The 24,125-nt window shown below is 37.4% G+C and overlaps 3 protein-coding genes across 3 annotated transcripts in view; 2 read left to right on the top strand and 1 right to left on the bottom strand.

Moving 5' to 3' along the window:
- The window catches only part of LOC124805159 (protein AF-9), a 114,720-nt gene extending 111,167 nt beyond the window's left edge, over positions 1-3,553 (bottom strand). The window contains exon 1 of the mRNA XM_047265637.1: positions 3,321-3,553. Coding sequence (XP_047121593.1) covers positions 3,321-3,332 — 12 coding nt within the window. The 5' untranslated portion in view covers positions 3,333-3,553. The remainder of the gene's footprint in view (positions 1-3,320) is intronic.
- Positions 3,554-3,656: 103 nt separating this feature from the next.
- The window catches only part of LOC124805356 (elongation factor-like GTPase 1), a 597,412-nt gene continuing 576,943 nt past the window's right edge, over positions 3,657-24,125 (top strand). The window contains exons 1-2 of the mRNA XM_047265897.1: positions 3,657-3,818; positions 11,954-12,131. Of these exons, the coding sequence (XP_047121853.1) occupies positions 11,968-12,131 (164 nt within the window). The 5' untranslated portion in view covers positions 3,657-3,818; positions 11,954-11,967. The remainder of the gene's footprint in view (positions 3,819-11,953; positions 12,132-24,125) is intronic.
- On the top strand, positions 3,812-5,264 carry LOC124805357 (cytochrome c oxidase assembly factor 7 homolog). Its single transcript, XM_047265898.1, has one exon. It carries the CDS (start codon positions 3,883-3,885, stop codon positions 4,582-4,584), a length of 702 nt encoding a protein of 233 aa, XP_047121854.1. The 5' UTR covers positions 3,812-3,882; the 3' UTR covers positions 4,585-5,264.

Genomic DNA, 24,125 nt, shown 5'->3' with positions numbered 1-24,125 from the left:
GAAGGGCAAAAGGTAGATTCCATATCTCCAGATTTCTGGAAAGCGTCTGACATGATGCGACACTGCGGATTCTTAATGAAGGTACAATCATATGGAATAGGTTCCCAGATATGTGAGCAACTCGAAGGCTTTTTAAGTAATAGAACTTCAGCATGTTGTCCTTGACAACGAGTGTTCATCAGAGGCAAGTATACTGCCAGGAGTACCCCAGGGAAGTATGATAGGGCGTTTATTATTTCACATATACCTAAATGATTCGATAGAGAGGAATCAGTGGTTGTTTGCTGATGATGCTGTGGCATATGTGAAGTTGTTGAAGCTGAGTGACTGTAGGAGGACACAAGACGACTTACATAAAATTTCTAGTTGGTGTGATGAATGACAGCTAGCTCTAAATGTAATAAAATGTGAATGAGTAGGATAATCTAACCCAAAATGTTGAAATACATCATTAGTAGTGTCCCATTTGATAAAGTCACATCATTTAAATATCTTGGCATTACACTGCAAAGCGATATGAAATGGACTGAGCATGTGAGGATTGTGGTAGGGGAAGGTGACTGGTCGGCCTTCAGTTTACTGGGAGAACGTTGGGAAAGTGTGGTTCATCTGTAAAGGTGACTGCACGTAGGATGCTAGCAAGAATTATTCTTTAGTACTGCTTCAGTGTTTGTGATCCTTGCCAGGTCAGATTAAAGGAAGATATTGAAGCAATACAGAGATAGCTGCTAGGCCTAGATTTATTACCAGTAGGTTTGAACAATATGCAAGTGTTAGGGAGAGGCTTTGGGAACTCAACTGGGATCCCTGGAGGGATGGCAACATCCTTTTTTACGAACACTGTTGAGAAAATATAGAGAACCGGCATTTGTAGCTAACTGTAGAAAGATACTACAGCTGCCCACATAAATTCAACCTAAGGACCACAAAGATAAAGATATAAGAAATTAGGGCTCATTTGAAGACTTAAAGACAGTCATTCTTCCCTCGATTTATTTTCAAGTGGAACAGAAAAGGAAATAACTACTAGAGGTACAGGGTAAAATCCGCCACCACTGTATGGTGGCCTGTGGTATATGTAGCAGATGTATAAGGTGGGTAGATGACTTTAAAAAACACGTTTACCACAGAATACTATAGTACATGGAAAGGTCTAGGGAAGGTGCTTATAGAGCAGTGAATGTGAAATTGCTCTTAATTTATAATTCAGTCACCCATTCACAAATTTTTATTCTAACTGATTTCATCTACATGTTTATTGCTTTCTGGAAACATGCCCTCTTGCATATCTAAAGCACGTCATATGCATTGACAACAATAATAGCAACAATTAAGTTGTGCATTGCAAGCATTTGACACACACTCATATGCACATATTAATTCAGATAAATGATTGTTGTTGGTTGTTTTTTGGGAAGGAGACCAGACAGCGTGGTCATCGGTCTCATCGGATTAGGGAAGGATGGGGAAGGAAGTCGGCCGTGCCCTTTCAGAGGAACCATCCCGGCATTTGCCTGGAGTGATTTAGGGAAATCACGGAAAACCTAAATCAGGATGGCCGGACACGGGATTGAACCGTCGTCCTCCCGAATGCGAGTCCAGTGTCTAACCACTGCGCCACCTCGCTCGGTCAGATAAATGAAATTCACATAATACCGAAAATGAAAATTCAACTGTGATTTTTATAAGTATCACTGTCACTTCTTCTTCACTTTTCATGTTGTGACAACTGCTATGGAACACTTCTCAATGGTAAATACTATTAATTTTTTACATTCGCCTATATAATCTACAAAGTGAAATTCACTGTTTTACAGATACATGCCATTCCATAATAATAAACATATATCTTAAGGCTTGTGTGTATCTTGCATAATATGTGCATTTTGTATATAGCACAGAGAAATTAAAGCCTGTAAATTATTTCCAGTTCATACTGAAAGTGACTGATAGTGTTCTTTACATAAGAAATGTTCTGGTAAATGTAAATTATGTGGGAATAAAACTGTGCTTGTCAATTATTCAGTGTTTCTACTATTCAGTGAGTGCTCTCTTTAACTCCTAAATTATTTACATAATAATGATCTACACAGATCAAATTGTTGCCTCTTTCCATAAGTTAGTCTCTTACTTGTACCACAAATTCCCAAGTTCTCAGGAATTAAATGTGTGACCAAGTTAGGTATATTATGTCATGTTTGTGTAAAACTGACAAGAAGAAGGATAGGCCTAATTAGAGAAAAAGGAATGAAGATATCTTTCCTGTTACATTCCAAAAGAAGATTTACAGAAGAAAAATGAAGATGACCTTGCTGCTGAAGAAATGCCTCCTGGTATGTTGAATGTCTATACTGTCTACTATTTTTTATTTCACTTAGTGGAGCACAGTAGGCTTTTTTCCCACAATAGAACTTTTCTGCTTGGATTAAATTATCAACTTGCTCAACTCTGAGCAGTATCCATAAAAATTGTCATCTTTCTCTTTTTTATGATGTCACTACTCATCCACTTCTCCTTCACCAAAAGAATAGTGTATACATATAATTAACCCATTGAAAAGAAGCGATAAATGCAAATTGTTATTATGCTATCCACTATGTTCCGAATGCTTTAACGATGTCCTGTGATCCAGTGTTGGTTGAAAATATATACCACTGCTCATCTAAAATACGAATGGCGAAAAAAACAAAAAAATCAAAATTAGTTGTCACCATTAGATCTGAAATAATGGTATTTCGGGCACAGATTTTTTTTTTTTTTTTCCATTGCTTTAGTCTACCAAAATGTGGTGGGGGATGCGTTATGGCTCAAAACACGGTTCTGAACAGACGACCTGAATAAAAACTGAAACTCTGAACATGAAAATCATTTCCTTTTCAAAGTTTTTTGTGTCGCTGTGTAACTCTATCGCATACAAATTACACTGTCAGGTCGACTCTAAAGCAATCGCTATACACAAGGCTCTTCTGCGGAACATAGTTGTCGCTGTGTTTCCTTTTACACCAAAAAACTGAACAATTACTTTCATTGTGCCATACTTAACGAAACTGCCACACAATTGTGCGATTCTGTCAGTACTGGGATTTAAAATTCCGAGAGTCAATACGTAATTAATTTTTTTTTTACATTACTTAGGGCTGACGGGTCAAAAATGTAAAATCGTTACGACTTTTTTTGACAATATCTAGGAAGTAATTCTTAATGTGAAGCTGTGCATGTATTTACCCGAAAAAGTGCCAGAATATAGTACAGGAAAAATCCAATCACGTGTATTCAAATTTAAATTTACGTAAAAGTAATTTTTATATTTCTAAACGCACCGAATATGCCATATCCTGTTTACACTGATACTGAAAAGATCATTCTTGGCAGTCTTTGTATCCCTTGGTGAAAATTTCATGTAACAATTCATTACACCGTTGTTACAATCACATTGCACTTTTACTAACTAAAAATATTTACATCCTGCCGCCTGCAATAGGCAAGGAAACATAACAACAACATCAACACGTAATACACAAACAAACCTCCCTTCAACACAGAGCCGTTTTACTCGATTAAAATTTGGAGCGATAGTCTGTTGTCAACAGGTACGTCAAAGCTTCTCAAACAATCAACAAATGCTGCTCAGCTGTCTTACGACGAGAGCACAGATCTTTGAGACTTTGAAATAACAAAGGAGAGTCGGTAAACTTCGGTCGGCGATATTTGGGGCAGAAGAGTTGTGTGGTGTTACAGTAACCCATATTAAAGGTGTAAATAAATGACAGTATACAGAAGTGAGTCACTGGAGGCTGAAAATATTGTGAGACAAGAAGGTATAACAGTGCTTCATAAGCTGTCGTGTTGACTAAATTAGATTAAGCGAGTGTGTTGTGCAATATGGGTGTAAACTTAAAAGATGAAGAAGAAGTGAAGCAATACTTACATAATTTAGGTATTGAATATCGTTTTGGTTGCTATCAAGAAAAGAAACCAGAGGTATGTCATTTGTTGGGGGATTACTTAGAAGCCATCAAGAAGGATTTTGATAAAGCAGCGAAAGTGTATAAAACTAACTGTGATGACTATAATTTTGGTAAAAGCTGTCAGAAATTTGGAAATTATTCATTTGTTGGGAAGGGAAACACCACTAAAGATACAGAAGTTGCATTTAAGTATTATAAAAAGGCATGTGACCTGGGTGAAACAAAAGCTTGCTTTAATGTTGGCGTTTTAAACATTCTAGATACTAAAAACAGCAGGAAAGAGAAGGACTATGCTTTAGGGGTAGCTTCACTACACAAATGTTGTGATGATAACGACGCGCTCTGTTGCTTTTATGTCAGTACTATGTTTTTACAGGGTCTGAAAAATGGTTTAATTGAGAAAGATATGGCTAAAGCTTATTCATTTTCATTAAAAGCTTGTGATCTAGGTAGCATGCAGGCCTGTGCAAATGTAAGTCAGATGTATCAGAGGGGTGATGGTGTTGACAAAAATGAAGATTTAGCCGAGAAATATAAGAAAAAAGCACTGGAATTGCAGCAGCAGACATTCAAACAGCAGCAGCTGGAGTTTCAGCAAGGGGCAAAGCGTGTGTAATTGAATGTTATGTACAAGCAAAGCAGATATTTATCAAAATCAGGTACATACTTAATAAATAGGCATGCTGTTTCAAAACTTCCTAGCAGGACATTGTAGCACCTGTGTGATTGGGTTGCATATTGCTGGGCAGAATAAAACACAGAATTACTTTTGGAATATGCATTAAAAATGGACTACTCATGCTTATGGCAATTTGAGATGTACAGACAATAATTGTCAATAGATACTATTCTTATCACAATATATTATCAGCTCTTTGTAGTTTCATGAAAACGAACTGAATGTAAAACATTTGTACTGCCTGTAAAATGTGGATTATTCGCTCTGGTGAATTTGTTTTGGGTTTCAGTAAGACTGTAGGAAACACAGTACAGCAGCAACAGGACACATCTCTCTAGTGTACTAATAATTGAGCATATTTGTTCTGTGTTGACTGTGTAACTATTGTCAACAGAGCATTATTCTAGACTGTCATGTATAAGATCTCTCTTTACACATCTGAATATCAAAAATGGATTATTTTTATGTTGGTGGCAAAAAAGAACAGAAAAATGGCTAGACCACACGTATTAGAATGTCAATGGAGGCTTAGGTATTGGATCTTGGTTGTGAGTGGATTTTTACTTATGATGGGAAAAAAGGTTTGTTTTGTTGCTGAATGATAGTGACAGGCACAGGTACATCAGTAGCCCTTGTAACTGAGACTCTTTGTATATCACTGCCATACACTGAGGCATGGTATGTTATTGTCCTTGCTAATTTCTCACAAGTGTTGAAATGCTTTGCTCAGTCTTAGCAGTTTGTATCCCATATCACACTGCATTTGTACAGTTTTAATAGTGTTTTTCTTTTTTATTATTATTTTATCAAATTGCCATATTCAAGTGGTTCGCATACTTTTCTTTTGTCTATTAACATATTATTTTGTCTCTTTGAAGCAGTGTGCTGCTTTTACAGAGGAAGCTTTAAATATGCATTTTGTAGTGAATCTATCATTCTAGTTTTGGATAATATCATATGACATTTGCCTCCACCACCATTTGTTTCAAATCATATTTTGATATTTACCTCAGAAAAGTTGTTATATTAATTATTAACATTTGGACATACTGTAGGCCTACAGAAATTGATTGCCTTTTTTGTTCATTTTTGGTTTGGTCTGTAATGGACCATGAAATGCTGGCTTCAAACTCTGAAGTCCAACTTCAGTAAAGATGTGGTTTACATTCAACTCTGTGGTTATTAATGGGATTTAATTTTCTGTTGGTCTCTGAACTTATTGGACTTAACAAAATAGTTATAGAGAAAGTAGTATATTAATTAAATAATAATTATGGTAGTTGGTGTTTGAGAGACTAAACTTTTTTGTCATTAGTCACTTTGAATGAAAACATCATCAGCATTCAACTTCACCTCTTGAGGGAGGTAGCATGCCTATTTTACGTGCCATTGACAGAAGAGTCCTATCCAAATGAATTAGAATGTTATTGAAGAGAATATTGATTTCTTAGTTTCATATCTGTGTGAAAATAGAAAGTAGAGACAAAGACAGTGTGGGCTGAAATCAGTTTCACTGAAAGTGTTTGCAGTATATTGAATGCCAACTGCATTTTTCCATAATTTCATTTTAGATTGATTGCGGGCTATCTTTAGAATATTTCTTCCTCTTTCATGATACTTTGCAATTAGATAACTGTTATCCTTTACCTGTAAAAGATGTAAGTGTGTTTGTTTAGAGTATGTTGACATTACAACTTGTTCTTTGCTGTTGGAAACATGTAATTTGTTGTATTGACCTGTGTTTACATTTCATGTATTAGTCCAATGCAGTCTGTATTTCTACACCATCAAAGATAGTTGTGTATGAAATTAGAATACAATAAATCTATAAAGGCACCATTTCACTAGCAGGCAGCAGTATCAGATGTACAAAATGGTGAAGCCACACGAGCTTTCTGAATTCACTTTTCTTAGATCTGAAAAAAAGGGGTGAGGTGAGAAAAGGTGATTAGGAGCTTTTGAAGACTAAGGAGAAAAACATCCAGAAGCATAGATTGAGAAAATGACAGTGGGCAGGAAGACATGAAATTTGTCAATAAAATGCCAACAAAACATTATATTTGAATATATAAAAAGCTAAAAATGAGAGAGAAGATAATTAGAAAATCAAGATTGGACGTAATGGGGGCCACACTTTTTTGAATTATGGCAGGCAAGAAAAATGACAGCATTCTTTGTGCAAGAAGTTATGTGTTGTCAATGTAGTAGACTTTTGTTAAAACTCGTTTATTCTTATTAGCAGTGGCCCACTTCTTGTTTTCTCTTCCCTATGTTTTTCTCAGTGTGGGAGCAGCACACTTCAAAAGCATGCAGGAGTGAGGACATTTGCGTATACCTGTTGATCTGAGTTCAGTGTTTTAATTTTTTTTTTTTTTTTTTTTTTTTTAAGATATTACATTACCATAATGGGGTGACACTCACTGCAGGCTTTGATTGTACTTGTACATTTACATTCTGCAAAAACTAGTGAAGTGCTTGTCAGAGGATGCTTATATTTTGTTAAATATTCCAACTAACCGTTTTTAACTGTCAGTCAAAATGTCATTACTATTGGTGTTGACATAATCAACAGTTAAACTGGAGATTGGCTTTAAGTTTTCTCACTTTAGGCTAATTGCAAATTATTTATTTCTTGATGATTACAGAATTATGATGCTGTTTTGTCTGAGCTGATTGTTATTTGAATCATTTCACTGTGACAGCTGTCAGAGCTTACGGATTGCGTGATAACTGTAATTGTATTGATATGCCTAAAATTTGTTGCAAAGACTTATAGACTTATGAACCTCTTAACTTCCATTTCTGTATTATTTGATTCTTACTCTTATATAAATTTCTTACACTTATGTTATAATAATAACATTAAACTGCTGATTTCTGTTGTATTTGTTCTGTCCTGTGAGTTTTTCTTCAGGGACTCTATTTGTACCATATCTGTGAGGGGCTGATGGGAATGTGTTACCTGTATGTTCCAGTTCACTGATTTAGCTAGCATAATTTTGAAGCAGGAAATAAAATGTAATTAAAGGACACACAGTTCAAAATGACCTATGTAAATGTATATTTATATAACTACCAAAGATTGTGGGTTGCTGTTTCACTTGTTGTTATACATGAGGATATACTTTTTTAGTCAGAAGATTGATGTTTTTGGAATAAAGATCATTCACAAAAGGAACTGCCTCATCTTTATGTACTACCTGATGGGTTCCAGTCCATTGCCCCATCCACTACCTAAAGTTATAAATAAAATATTAAATTAATCATGTTTATTGAGAAACATAGTCCACGTGATGCAAAACCAGAGCAAAAGCTTTAGGCACTAAAAAACACTGAACCACAGTAGACTGTGAAGAATAAGAAATACTATGACTCCATAACAATTCTGTAAGTTTAGGGAAAGAAAGAATGAAACAGAAGGGTGTCAAGAGCTGATAAAAGATGTTATAGGTTATGATTTGACTCTGAAAACTTACACTCTAGGAGGTGTGCAACGACAAATTAGGAATTCTGTCATCTTCTTTCTTACATATAGGGAAATGAGTAATTCTGAAATCTGAAAGTTTTGATCACACAGAAATGTAAATACATTGCTCCTTTAAGTTATTTGACTAAATGCTGTAAGTGCAGGAGGAGAAATCAGATATTTCCCGGATTTTACTTATTTTATGACATAAGCAGTAAGGTAGAAATTTGATACCTGAACCACTGTTATCATGATTTACATTTTTAAGTACCACTAAATGAATTGATATCGGTATTATCAGCTGTTCACAATAAAAATAAAAGTAGATGTACTTGAAACAAAACCTGTCATATAGATATGAAGTTGTCATTCTTTTAGAATAATTTAAGGATAATTTTAAGAAGCTAAAAAATGAAATACATTTAATAGACACTATATTGAGTTACTGGATAGTGGAAGGAGTGGTTCTCAATCATACGGTAAACTACTAATCTTCTAAGACTGTTTTAGTGGTACCATTATGGAAAAATATATGTTAAAAGCCAGTGGTCTTCATGCAAAGGGGGGGGGGGGGGTCTAGTGTAGATAAGTGTGAAAGTTACCAGTCATCTTTGTTTGAAATGATGTGTTGAGTATGGCATAGATCAGTATAAACACAGAACATTTTAGAAATAATGTTTTTCTAAAAGAAACCACAAATTTGATGTTGGAAATAAAATCCCAATGAAAAAGAGAATGCATTCAAAACACAAGAATAAACAAATAAATTTTTAAGGGGAAGTGTTGAATGAGATTTACTTGGAAAGATTAAAACAATTAACAGTCAAGATGTACATATGAGGAGTGTGCAGAAGTAGGTGAAATACGAAGATGGATGCAGACAATAGGCAGAAAAGATAGCTTTCATTGAAGATTTACAATGCTGTGCTAACCTTTAGGTTATGTTTGCAGTTGTAATGATGCTGAGTACCACATGCTGCTGTGGATGCTGCATGGTTGCTTTTTGGGGAACTGTGACCACAGTAACTGTGCCTATGAACACCTAAAATATGTATTATATGGGTATCCTATCAATCAGCTTGACCAGTCTGTTGTAAAGGAACCTGCAGTTTAATTTGGAATGTGACTTGTTTCTACATTTTAAAGCTATACTACAGCTGAAAGTCACATTATCAAGAATAGGCCACAGCTCGGGCGTATTTCTAACCTAATACTTTTCGATATTTGTCTTTAAGTAAGAGAAACTTCATTTCTTAACATGTGAAAGCGGGAAAAGGTAACAGAATCTGATGGACTTATATGTAATGCAAACACTGTGGCAATTAAGCTAACTATAATTACACTTCTTTTAAACCAAAACTCCATTTCAACAAGACAAAATAAAATAAAATCAATCTATTGTAGTGTGAAATGAAAAGTGATTTGAATTCATTAATTTATGCATTCAAAAAATAGAAACATTTTTAATGACACTGCAGTTGCCTTGTAAGTGCAACAGATGATAATCATTGCCTGTAAGTGTATCACAAGAAATCCTATTTGTCATGTAGAATATCAGTCAAGTATATAACTCTTTCCAGCACTTACTGCCCTTCTCCATGACAGGTCCGTACCCATAAAGTAAGCAATCATTTTTCAGGTCTGTTTAGTGGTAGCCTTTTTTACTCTTATCCTCTAACTCATGAAAGCTGATTTTTCCAAATTGTGTCATTGAGTAACTATTTTTTACACACCATGCTGTGTTCTTGATTGGCATTACATCCTGTGAAGTTGATCCTTTTAGCACTGGGGGGGGGGGGGGGGGGGGGGGCATTTAGCTGTAGAGTTGTCAGATCTGTATTGTGCTTCAGGTATACTATAAATAGTTGTGGTTTGCTCATAATTCAATATTGACTGAAGATGTAAAAGAATTGTCATATGTAGCTAGATCACAGAAATAGTGAAAATAGTACCTTCATAGTTTTACATAGAATTGAGATCAAGCACTGTTGGTTTGCAAGTCTCAGTTTTCAGTGTGTTTATAAATAATAACTGATACCTTACAGACAGATATGTAGGTACTAGAAGGAAAAAGATAGTCGCATACTGAAACATTTTGAGAAACATAACTTTTTTTACAGATGGTGCTTCATTTCACCAACAAAAAATGATCAGTGCAAAAATCTTCTCTTAGCTATTACTTTTCAGTAATTTGCAGACAGGAACGTTTGCTTTAATATTGATGCAGCTCTGCAGTCATCTTGCTTCCAGTTAGTTAACTTGTCCCAATAATCTTTCAGACAAGCCTTGCACATTTTTTTTTTTTTTTTTTTTTTTTGTCTAAGATTTAATCCTGATGTTCTGAGCACCCTTTTATTCTCAGTGACCACTAATTTTTATGTCCTTAAATTATGAAACACCACAAAAAACATAGTTTCATTTAGAATATATTATAATCGAAGGCTATATAAATCCTGTTATTGTGGGGCATGTAATCTTTTGCTACACACTGAAATGAAATTCATTATAAATAATCCATTACAACTTGAGAAGAACAGTGATGTCCATACTTACAACACTAGATGGGAAAATACATGTGTTACCTGTTATTAAAGCTGTCAGTGGTTCAGAAAGGAGCTCAATATGCAGCAACAAAAATCTTTCATCACCTGCCCAGTAACGTAAAATCTACATCATTTCAATAAATGAATCATTCAAATGATCTATGGAACATGTAACTAACTAATTGAGATAGGTACCACTGTGCTCTAAATTGTAGGAGTGAGCAAGGTGGTGCGTAGGTTACCATACAGCAGTCTCATTCTGATGGAGCAGGTTTCGTGTCTTCAACCGGACGTCTGGTAGATTTTTTATGTGGTTTTTATAAATTAATTAAGTTGGATGCTGTGGTTATTCCTTGAGGGGGGGAGGGGGTGCAGTCAACTTACTTTCCCACCCTTGAATAATAAAGACTTGTGTTCTGTTTCTAAGTACCTCATCTACAGCAGAACATTAAACTTTAAACCTCCTTCCTTTTTTTATTAGTCAGTGATAAGTGGTTTATCTAAATCACTAAAGGTATTTTCCAGAGTGGCTCCACTGAAAAGGATCTTCCCGATCCATGTTCAGTCAGTCTCTAATTGTCATTGATGGAATGTTAAACTCTTACTGTTCTCAAATTGTGGCAGATTGTCACAATGAGTTGTTGTATTTGAGGTCTCATGTATATTTGTGTGGGACATATATATTTGTCACACATATTTGAGGTAGATTGGAATACATTGAACACAGTGTTTAAGTGACTTTTCATTTTGTTGGTATACTTCTGTACTCTCATTTATTATCGCTTTTCAAGTGTAACAGTTGAACAGCAGCAAACTTTAACTCATTAGTAGACTCTTAATTGATACCCGTGCAGCTGAGAAATTAAAAATTGAACAACATTGAAATTAAAATCTTGGTCATTGGGTTTTTCAGGCATCTGAGACATATAAGCAGGTTTTGTGACACAACTTACTGCACTATCTTTAATTATTTCCTCGTACATCATAATGAGAGAGTCTGTGTTAACATTTGAAGGCTGGAGCTAATAGTTAAACCCTGAGGCATGTTCAAGTGGCTGAGCTAATGAAACATTGTCAATAAAAGCCAGAGATTTGAATTCTGTGTATGTCTGGATATAGTTGTAATCTATTCCCTGTACCAGTTTTAAATCTGTTGATTCATAATCTGTTCATTTGTATAAAAAAATAAATAAATAAATAAAAATAAAAAAAAATTCTCTTGTGGAGACACAGATATACATGTATGAAATAGTACTAGAACCAAAGTAACAATAATTTATTTGTATTTTGTTTTTAGGAATTTGATGCAAGATGAGGTTAGTTAATGCAGAGAAATTGTCTCACTTGCAAACAAAAACTGATCACATACGCAATATATGTATCATTGCACATGTAGATCATGGGAAAACAACATTAGCAGACTCACTAGTTGCTAGTAATGGGATAATCTCACCGAAGATGGTAGGAAAACTCAGGTATGTTACCTTTTTTTGAGAGATGAAGATAATTTTTTCGCATAGAGTTCTACAGTTCAGATATCATTCATATCTTTATACTACTTACACAGTAAAGTATTTACTCTGCAAAATACAGTCAGTATTACTTGATAACAGTTTATATGTACAATAATAATTTACCACCATAACTATCATCAAAGTAAAATAGAAACAAAGTACAAAGAATGATAATAGGCAACCAATCATATGCACATGAATGGTGCACAGTAGCCACACTTCAAAAACATACAGTTATGCAAATTACAATACACTCTCTAAGCAAGAAATATTGTTACATGCTAACAGTTTACAAGATTGTCTTGAGCTACTTCCTTTTACATAAAGTGATTTATGCATAATTATGTTCAGTCAATCTGTTTATACTCTTCTTTTACATACATTGATTTACACATAACTATTCTCTCTCTCTCTCTCTCTCTCTCTCTCTCTCTCTCTCTCTCTCTCTCTCTCTCTCTCCACACACCATGTTAATTATTAATTAATAAATTATTTAATGAAGTAGAAACTGTAATTAAAAAGATGTCATTTGAGTTTGTGTTTGAAGTTAATAAGTATGTATTAAATTCTTTACATCGCTGGGTAGATAGTCAGTCATTTTTATGTCTGAATACCTCATTCTTAATGGAGTATATATATTACGAACTGTTTTCAGTATGCCCAACTATTTAAAGAGTTGTCTATAAGAGTGGACACCACTTTTTATCCTTATTACATGTACAACAAACACTTATTTCCTCGATGATGAGTTAACCCAGAATTTGATGCCAAATGGCATTAATAAATAAACATAGAAGCAAATAAATTTTTAAAATTTTCATCTCCAAAATTTGCAATACTTGCAGAGTTTAACACATAAAATAAAGGAAAGGCAACAACTCACCTATAGCTGACTGATGTGTGGTGCTGCCAAAGTATTCACAACAAAGTGCCAGAGTTTGAAGTGTTCGTGAAAAGCAGTGAAGCTCATGTAATACTAGTTACAAAAAGCTCTTTGAAACCTGAAATTGATAGCAGTGAGGTTTTTGTGGAAAATTTGGGTGTATATCAGAAGGATTGGCCAATGGGAAATGGAAATGGTGTATGTGTCTCTGTAGACAAGAAACTCAAATCCACTGAGATCAATATTAAAGCTACATACGAGATTGTTTGGACAAGACTCAGGGGTAGGTGTAAAATTATACTTGGATCCTTCTATCCCACCAGTCTCATTTCCGATGTAACTGAAAATTTCAGAAAACAACTCAATACACTTGTATGTAAGTTCCCCTGTCATAATGCAGTCATCAGGGGAGACTTTAATCATCCAACAATTAATTGGGAAAATTACAGTTTTGTTAGTGGTGGGCATGATAAGACATCGTGTGAGATAAATGCCTTCTCTGAAAACTACCTAGAACAGGTAGTTATGAACCCCTCTCATGATGAGAATGTATTGGATCTAATGACAACAAATAGACCTGATGTCTTTGATGATGTCCACATCGAAACTAATGTCAGTGACCATGACGCAGTTGTGGCAGCAGTGACTACCGAAATACAAGGGACAACTACAAACGAACAGAAAGATGTAAATGTACAGTAAACTAGATAAAAAATCAGTGAGGAACTTGAAACTTTCAGTATGAGACAGGAGCATGTAGAGGAACTGTGGTTCAAGTTTAAAAGAGTAGTTGACCATGCTCTAGATATGAAACTTCTTGGCAGATTAAAACTGTGTGCCCGACCGAGACTCGAACTCGGGACCTTTGCCTTTCGTGGGCAAGTGCTCTACCATCTGAGCTACCGAAGCACGACTCACGCCCGGTACTCACAGCTTTACTTCTGCCAGTATCTCATCTCCTACCTTCGCTACTTTACAGAAGCTCTCCTGCGAACCTTGCAGAACCATCACTCCTGAAAGAAAGGATATAGCGGAGACATGGCTTAGCCACAACCTGGGGGATGTTTCCAGAATGAGATTTTCACTCTGCAGCGGAGTGTGTGCTGATATGAAACTTCCTGGCAGATTAAAACTGTGTGCCCGACCGAGACTCGAACTTGGCACCTTTGCCTTTCGCGGGCAAGTGCTCTACCATCTGAGCTACCGAAGCACGACTCATGCCCGGTACTCACAGCTTTACTTCTGCCAGTATCTCATCTCCTACCTTCGCAGGAGAGCTTCTGTAAAGTTTGGAAGGTAGGAGACGAGATACTGGCAGAAGTAAAGCTGTGAGTACTGCGCGTGAGTCGTGCTTCGGTAGCTCAGATGGTAGAGCACTTGCCCGTGAAAGGCAAAGGTCCCGAGTTCCAGTCTCGGTTGGGCACACAGTTTTAATCTGCCAGGAAGTTTCATATCAGCGCACACTCCGCTGCAGAGTGAAAATCTCATTCTGGATGATCTAGATAGATATGTACCCAGTAGAACAGTTCATAATAGGAGGGTCCCTCCATGATATTCAATCACTGTAAAGAAACAAAGATTGCCGCATAATAAGTGCAAAACAGAGCATAGGCTATAGTCTGAGAGATACTGAATGAAACACATTCGGCTGTCAGGAGAGCAATGCGTGATGCCTCCAGTGACTGAAATGCTTAACTCTGTTTTCAAATCTCCTTTATGAAGGAAAACCCGTGAGAACTGCCCCAACTTAATCTTAGTACCACTGAAAAGATGAATGAAAAAGGTGTTAGTGTCAGTGGTGTTGAGAAACAGCTGAAATCAATAGATTACTGAAAATTTTATACGCAGATTTGCATCTGAATTAGTCCTTCTTGTAATTGTAATCTGTCTTAGATCCCTTGAACAAGAAACTGTGCCCAGTTCTTGAAAAAAAGCACAGGTCACACCCGTCAACAAGGGTAGCAGAAGTGATACACAAAACTACCGTCCAATATCCTTGACATCAGTTTGTTATAGCATCTTAGAACATATTCTGAGCTAAAACATAATGAGATATCTTGAACAGAATGACCTCCTCAATGCCAATCAGCAGAGATTCTGCAACCATCAATCATGTGAAAACCTACTTGCAGTTTTCTCACATTACATACTGAAAGCTTTGGATTGAGACAGTCGGGTAGATGAAAATTTCGTTATTTCCAAAAAGTGTTTGACTCGATACCATACCTGCACTTATTGTCAAAAGGATGATCAAATGGGGCATCAACTGAAATTTGTGACTGGATTAAGGACTTTTTGGTAGGGATGGCGCAGCATGTTATCTTGGATAGTCATTTTTAACTTGATTTATTTATTCATCCAGGAACCACAATGACTTAAGTTTTGTGACCCTAATACAACAAAAATGCAAAGCTCAAAATATACATACATACAGAATGTATAAGTATACTTTTATGAGGATGGGTCTGGTGGTTAGCTGTGGCCTTGATGAAGGGAGTGTTGTTTATATAAGTTACCTGCCGGCATTAAAACTGTTAAAGCACCATATTCAGGTAGCATACAACATTTATTTTACAAGAGCAAGGTATAACTAACTACTATGAACATGGAATAAACATATGTCAGTGAACATTTAGCCGAACTTACACACATTGAGGACTGTGTGATGTCACTATAATCACTGAAAATGTATGATCCACCACCACCAGTGTCAAAGATACTTGGTATTGAAACAGACTTATTTCCCTGCTTGCAGTTTACTTGCTTCATGGAGTCCATTGCAGTATTTTGTGGACTGCTGTGAGCTGCATCTTGTGGCATTGTCACATCTGCTACAGCACCCGTAAGTTTGGTTTCTGCTGAGTGTTGTGGCTGGTTGATGGTAGCTGAAGGTGACGCCATATTTTCAGTAGGTGGAGTAGCTGCATTGCCCATACTGATGGGGGGCAGCAAAATGTGGGCTTGAGGCGATCCATGGAGACTGTGGTGAAAGTGCCCATAATATTGATCTTAAACATCTTTTTCTTCCCTGCTGACCACTGCATAAGCTTCATAATATGGGGGTTGAAGTGGCTTGCATACCGCTTCGTTCCAGACAAAAACTTGGTCATACATTGCTAGAGCCTTGAAAATAAAAGGGTGACGAGTGAGGTTGGCCACATGGTGCGACAGGGCAGAGTTGTGGCCGCAGCTTCGAGACAATGTCAGATGCACCAACGCGGTCATTAGATTTGTACTCAAAGAATTCACTTGCTTGCCATATTGTTTGGCTGTATACAAGATCAGCTATTGTAGCCCTGAGATCTTCGTTGATGGATGCTTGAAGGCTTAGAATCACAATGGATAATGTCTCTGTCCAATGTTGCAAATTGTGACATCTTAATGTTCCTTTCAGTGTCGTTCCATGAGTCCCTTAGCTGCAGAGTGGCAACCTAGTGTGGATAGACTTCATGTTTGGCAAGGTAACGGGTGCTTGAATAAAATAACACTCAAATTGTCAACTTTGATATGTGGCAGTACAAAGAGGCATGCTGAAATCGGCAGTCCATCATCAAAAGAATGTGGTTACTGCAGTTTCAGTGGTTATATTACCCATAGGGAGTGCCTCTGACTGACGCAGAAAGAGGTCAATGGCCGTAAGGCAGTAGTGAAACTGTCAGATGATGCAACAGCTGAATTATGTCTAAATGGATGGTTGGTTGGTTGGTTTGGGGAAGGAGACCAGACAGCGTGGTCATCGGTCTCATCGGATTAGGGAAGGATGGGGAAGGAAGTCGGCCGTGCCCTTTCAGAGGAACCATCCCGGCATTTGCCTGGAGTGATGTAAATGGATGTGCTCAAATCTTTGCTTATGTGGTAGAAGTGAGCCAGTTGCCACATTGACATATCAAGTCATTTATTCCTCTGGCAAGTCGTGCACAGATGATTTGCAATCACCGAATAATGTGGTGCAGTGGTTAGCACACTGCACTCGCATTCAGGAGGACTATGGTTCAGTCCCATGTCTGCCTGTCCTGATTTAGGTTTTCTGTGATTTCCCTAAATCACCTCAGGCAAATACCAGGATGGTTCCTTTGAAAGGGCTTGGCTGACTTCCTTCCCCATCCTTCCCTAATCCGATGAGACCGATGACCTCGCATTCTGGTCTCTTCCCCCAAATCAACCCCATCCCCCAATCCAACAATTTTCAATCTTTGTCGATACTCGACCACTGTATAAGAGCATTTCACAAGATTCAGTGTACCATGGACACCTGGATGTGCCAACTTTTTTAATGACACAATGGTTTGCTGTTGAAATTGCAGAAGGACAAATGATCACATATTCACTACTGAAACTTCACAATGCATCCATATGTTCAGTAGTGGTACTAGAATGTGGTGGACATGCAGGCTGGTTGGTCACTCCAGTAATGCGCATAACTCTGGATCAAGATGTTGTGACTTAGTGAGAGCTTTGTGGTCAATTGTGGTGTTAAACATCTTGATGTGAGAGAGGCATCTGCTGGAATATTCAAATAATCCTGAACACAAATAACATATGTCATAAATTTTCCAATGTAATCCAAGTTTTGCATCTGCCGTGGTGATGCCTTGTCTGGCATTTGATAAAAGGGAATTGACATTAGTTTGTACTTGGTGACTAAAGTAAACTGCTGGCCTTCAAGCATGTGGTAAAACGTTTTTATGGCAGCATACATTGTGTACAGCTTGCGACCGTATGTCAGCCATCCTTGTTGTGCTTGTGAAAGCTTCTGGCTGTCAACACTGTTCTATTTACTACTGTAGTATAGGGCTCATTGCTGTTACTGATGTGTCTACCATTAAAGTGAGGGGAGGCGGGAGGGAGGGGGCTAGGTGACAGAATGTGCTAACAGCATAGTTTCAGTGATGATAGTTTTCACTTTGGTGAAACCTGCCTCTGTGTTGCTACACAAGATTTGATCCTCTGGGTTTGGAACACCTCGTAACAAGTCATTCATTGTAGCTGTCAACAATGCATGGTTGTGCAGAAAATGACAATAGAAATTTATTAAGCCTAGGTATTGTCATAACTCTCATATTCTGACTGGCTCTGGGTATTTGACTGTGGCTTCATTTTTCTCTTGCGGCAGCTTTCAACTTTCTCTTGCGGTGGCTGAATTTCTTGGGTGTTGATGATGTACCCAAGGAATTGCACCTGTCACTCTGAATACACACTTCAAAGGGACTCATAAAAGATGTGCAGAGTGACGCATCTCCTGTGGTTTGTTTCACCTGCGTAGGGCAGTCAGTGCAACGTGACACGGTTGTTTCCAGTCTTATTGCGTGTTCAGACCATGCCGTGATCACCAAAAATGTTGTTTATTAGAGTCACCCTCAGGCATTAATACTGTTAAAGAACCATACCAAAGTGGCATAAAACTTTTATTTTAAAAGAGCAAGGAATAACTAACCACTACAAAATGAAGAATAAACATATGTCAGTGAATGTATTACCCAATGTAAATACTTTGAACACTGTCTGATGTCACTATAAATGTCACAGCAACATACAATCACTACGGAACCATTCTGGCATTTGCCTGAAATGATTTAAGGAAACCACAGAGAACCTAAATCAGGATCACCAGATAAAGCGAACTCCATCCTGCTGAATATGAGGTTGTAATGTAACTGGGTAGATAAAAAATCTGATCTCTAGACGGTGACAGTACACACACAGTGATTACTGCTGAAACATTGTGCACGATTTAATAAGAGTGAGCCCTCATACTCAGGTATAAGAAGTTGTTCTTAGAGCAGTTGAGAAGGCAACAGTGGCATGATAACTAAGGTGGTGTGAGGTACCGATGACAGATGGTTTGTTAGGTACGGATATCGTGAGAAAGACCGCCTAAATTGTGGTCCTTCTCCATGATTGGCTGCTGCATTCGATAGTTGTGCACCAAAATGGTTATCTTCTATTATTAATATTTGAAAAATTAAACAACATATTTACTTGAATTTCAAATTGAAGCATATCTCAATAGTGTGCTGTCATTCCATTATTTCACAAATATTAATAACGAGTAGAATAATAAACAACTGCTAAACGAAAAGACAGATGAAGCACTTTGGAGATCTTCGGATCACTTCTAACTTCGATGATGGGCGAAGTGGTTTGGCTGTAAGATCAGAGTTGGTTCGGCAGTCTTGGAGGACGGCCATGTTGTCTGCTGCAGTGTCAGTTAAGACTTAATTTGCAATGTGCCATTTGTAAATGTGAGAGCTGGTTGGGAAGCCTCAGAGGACAGACATGTTGTCTACATGTTGTCTGCTGTGGTCAGTGTTAATTAAGACTTTATTAGCAAAATATGGTTATTTGGAACGTATAATTGAGAACAGTGTGGTGTGATAGTAACTATGAAAATGTGCTGTTTGTTATTTTGTTGAAGAAGGAAAGTTATTTGTGACTCCAAAGTGGATTGTAATTGTGCAGTTTCTTGTGTTCTGCTAATAAAGCCGAATGGCATCTCGTATAAACAAACTGATTGAAAAATTAATTATTTCTGAAATAACAGTTCCTTGCTTAGAGTTTCTTACAGCCTTAAGATAACAGATTCACAACCTATGAGCTGTTTTCTGCACACTGTAGAAGACTGCAGCTTTGAGATGATTCGTTAGAACTTATGCCTTCAACTCAGGGTGGTGGAAGCAAATAGGCATCTCGCGTGTACTGCTATCTTAGTACAAATGAGATCAATGACACGTCATGTGTGGTAACACAGAGGAGGTATGAAAGAGAAATATTTTTGAGGGAAGGGTTTATGATATGCACGTGTTTATCTCTCCCTCTTCCCCTCTCTTTTTCAACTTGCTGTACAGAGACGGCAAAAAATAGACAGGTCAGAATATGAAAGATGTAGCAAACTAAAATGGAGTGAAGAAAGGAGCATTTACTGTGAAGAAATGCTGAGACTCAGAAATAAACATAAACTAAGGCCGGTTGGGTGGTGAGAACGAAGGACATGTTGTATCACTGTTTTCTATCTACAGAGTTCTGAGAAACTGGTGTAATCTCTGTCTTGGATATTACCCTATCTTCCACCTTTAAGCTCTTGGGTTTCCACATATTGTCGAGTGCACTCCCCAACAATCACTCTTTCCTTTTCATCCCATGTAGTAAGTCTCCCCTGACCTGCGGTTCTCTGAAATCAACCCCTCGGTAAACCTCTCCAGTCCTTTTCCTTCACCCCTCTTCCTTCCCCTTCTGCTAGAAGTAGGAGCCACTGGCTCTGAAAGCTTGCATAAGTATAACATTCTTTTATATGCATGTTCTGTCACCACTTGGTATGTAGATTTTTTATCCATCCAAATACATTATATTGTCAAAAATTGATTATTTTCATTGAATGTGAGGTTAATGTCTTAACAACTGCACTGCCTCATTTGGCCAATCCTTTTTGGACGATGTTGTTTGATTTAAACACAATTTGCTCCAAATAATTTGTATTATAAAACACAATTTTGTACTTCAGACTTCACATGCTAAGGACACCTACTGGTGACTTCTGGGCTATGATTGTGCTGCTACGCCCCTTGTGCTAACACTAGTCTTTTCAGAAAATTCACTCTAAGCCCATAAACATGCAGCTATGCCCCATGCATGTCTTCATGTTTTTCCCTCAGTCCACCCGAAAAACTGAGGCAGCATCCCATCATGATAAGTCAGATGTTGAGCTCAGGAGAATGACAAGACATCACCATCATGGACTATGGATCTTAGCACATAATTTTTTGTGAAGCCATACTCTGTGGTCATGTATAACAATGTGACAGGTTGTTGTAGTTATTACTAACCACTACACTGAGTTTTCTAGGTAATCTTTAATTGTGTAGTATTCAATCAATCACAAAAGTCTCAACAATTTGTACCACTTAATTGACCTTCCAGTAATTTTAACCCCTTAACTTAATGATTTTCCAAAATAATAATTTTTTTATTAGTGGAAAAGATTCTGTAATGAATGAAATTATGTGTAAACATATAAAATGGCTTTTAAGTCTCAAAATAATAAGTTACAAAATTTCAAAATCACCAATAATAAAATCCCAAGTATACTTGTGCACTGGACTTTGACTAAAATATCCTGAAACTTGAAGTCATTTTTTTAGTTTCTGTGTAGCTATGAAGTCTAAACCATGTATTTCACAATGGTTTACTGTGAACATAAATACAGATAGCTTTTAAAGTTCAAAAGAATGAGTTACAAAAGTTTGAAGATCACCAATAATAAAATCCTGAGTATACTCATGAGCTAGACTTTGACTAAAGTGTCCTGAAACTTGAAGTCATTTTGTACTTTCTGTGTAGCTTTGAAGTCTGACCATGGATTTCACAGTGATTTCCTGTGATCATAAATCTTGGAGGAGCTGGCTGGAGCACAGTGGATGTATTGATCTTGTACCACTGGTGAGCACTTGTTGCTCAGCTGACGAACTGTCATCATTTTCAGTCTCTAATGAAACAACATCACCGTCTTCTTCACTTTCTGAACCCAGTGTTAAATTCAGGATCATTATAGTAATCCTTCATTGAGAACATTTCCTAAATAACAAGAGAGGAGAAAGTCTGAAACCGCTTGTTTTCTTGTTGAATATCCGAAGACGCACACAACCACCTCAACCAAAACACAACAGCCAGGTTACAAATGTGGTACCAGATGCTGTCTAGCAGCTAAACTCGTAACCATCAGTGCTGAAATGGATATAAACTGGGTTTTGTTATTTCGAGGGTCTCTTCTTAAGTTGCTCAAGTATACTCGGGATTTTAAGCTTTCATTAAAATTATAAAAATGAGACAACTCGGGGCTTTATGTCAGGGTTAAAGAATTTTTCAAGATGAAAAATTGTGTGGAATGTGTTTGGGCTACACCTGGATAAAAACCTAAAATAGAATCAAAACACAGAGTGCTGGTGCATTTTCCACTCTTTAGGTTACAGATTTATAAAAAAGAGTATACATTCATCTAAAGTGAGCAGTAAATACTCTGTGTAGATGAGACAACTGCACACCGTTGCAGAGGCCACTTCAAAAACATTTTGCGTTCTTACCTCCTTAACTGTGGCTGACTGCTATGGCAGTCCCATGCTGACCTGCTCCAGATGTTCTCAGCTGCTGTAGCAGTTTTGATTCAAACTTGTTTACCATTTTCATCTCTAATCTTTGACTGAAGCTCTTATTGGTGTACTTCCACAAGACTATATCATTGACCTTAAATTCAGTAGTCAGTATTGAAACTTGTGGTATTGAAAGGTCATCAAATTTTAATTCTTTGCTTAAACTGGTTTGTGCATCTACTATTATGATTTATGTAGCTGAAACTGTTTATCAAGTTAAAGCATCTCACTCAAGAATGTAAATAAATATTTCCCACCTTTCCTAGTGCTCGTCCAAAGCACAGAATAAGAATGTATTGCATGATGGTAGTATTCAACACTCAGGGAGCAATAGTGCAGCATCCAAGGCTTGGCCGAAATGTCTCACTTGCTGCAGAAAAAGCAATAGCAGTATTTCTTGATGTTCATAAAAATCCCTTTTGATTCACAAAGGCATAATACCACAGAGAAATATAATTTTTCATATATTCATTTCAAGGGATCTGAATGTTGAAGTAGATCTTGGTTGTTCTCATAAGCATCTTCTTTGTAAACAATCTCAAAGTGTTACAAATAATGTAGTCTAGTTTTTTAGCAGGTGTGAACAACAGAAGTTTCCCCACAGTTTCTATGGACTGCACATTAACATTAATTCATAACTCTCCACATGGAACAACTTACTAGTTTCTTCTTGGCATGAACTGGTGCTGTCTTCTGTTAATCATATGAGATTTTAAAAATCTGATGTTATGTTGAGACATGGTAGTTTTTAGCTATGTTGCATCATTCCATACATATCATTTCAAAGACTTTTGCTGTTAAATGTTTTTAACTGTTAAGAGTTTTAAAACAGTAATTGGAACATATTCAGCTATGTATATGACAACATAGTTTTTCAGCAGGTAGACATATCTGTTTTGATTATGAAACAGATATGGAAATCACTTGACTTGTTACTGAATTTCAGAGGGGGTAGGTAGGGGGTGGGGGGGATTTTCTGTGGAAAGTTTTAAAAGCCTGATGTATGGCATCAGAAGTGAGCTTGAATTTTGTGTGTATGTTTGTGTTTGTTTGTGTGTCTATCAACATGCCAGCGCTTTCGTTTGGTAAGTTACATCATCTTTGTTTTTATATATATAAACAAAGATGATGTAACTTACCAAACGAAAGTGCTGGCATGTTGATAGACACACAAACAAACACAAACATACACACAAAATTCAAGCTTTCACAACCAATGGTTGCTTCATCAGGAAAGAGGGAAGGATATGGGTTTTAAGGGAAGGGGTAAGGAGTCATTCCAATCCCGGGAGCGGAAAGACTTCCCTTAGGGGGAAAAAGGACAGGTATACACTTGCACACACACACACATATCCATCATTTTGAAATGAAATCCTCCCCACTCCACCAAGAGTGTCTTTCCGCCGTCCACCTAACCTTTGTAATCTCTTGGTTCATCCCTATGAAATCCCCAAACCACCTTCCCTACCCTCTGGCTCCTACCCTTGTAACCGCCCCCAGTGTAAAACCTGTCCCATGCACCCTCCCACCACCATCTACTCCAGTCCTGTAACCCGGAAGGTGTACACGATCAAAGGCAGAGCCACGTGTGAAAGCACCCATGTGATTTACCAACTGACCTGCGTACACTGTGAAGCTTTCTATGTGGGAATGACCAGCAACAAACTGTCCATTCACATGAATGGACACAGGCAGACAGTGTTTGTTGGTAATGAGGATCACCCTGTGGCTAAACATGCCTTGGTGCATGGCCAGCACATCTTGGCACAGTGTTACACCGTCCGGGTTATCTGGATACTTCCCACTAACACCAACCAGTCAGAACTCCGGAGATGTGAACTTGCCCTTCAGTATATCCTCTCTTCCCGTTATCCACCAGGCCTCAACCTCCGCTAATTTCAAGTTGCCGCCGCTCATACCTCACCTGTCATT

This window comes from Schistocerca piceifrons, chromosome 7 (assembly GCF_021461385.2).
Source record: "Schistocerca piceifrons isolate TAMUIC-IGC-003096 chromosome 7, iqSchPice1.1, whole genome shotgun sequence".
Taxonomy (NCBI): domain Eukaryota; kingdom Metazoa; phylum Arthropoda; class Insecta; order Orthoptera; family Acrididae; genus Schistocerca; species Schistocerca piceifrons.
This window is presented reverse-complemented; position numbering and strand designations above follow the sequence as displayed.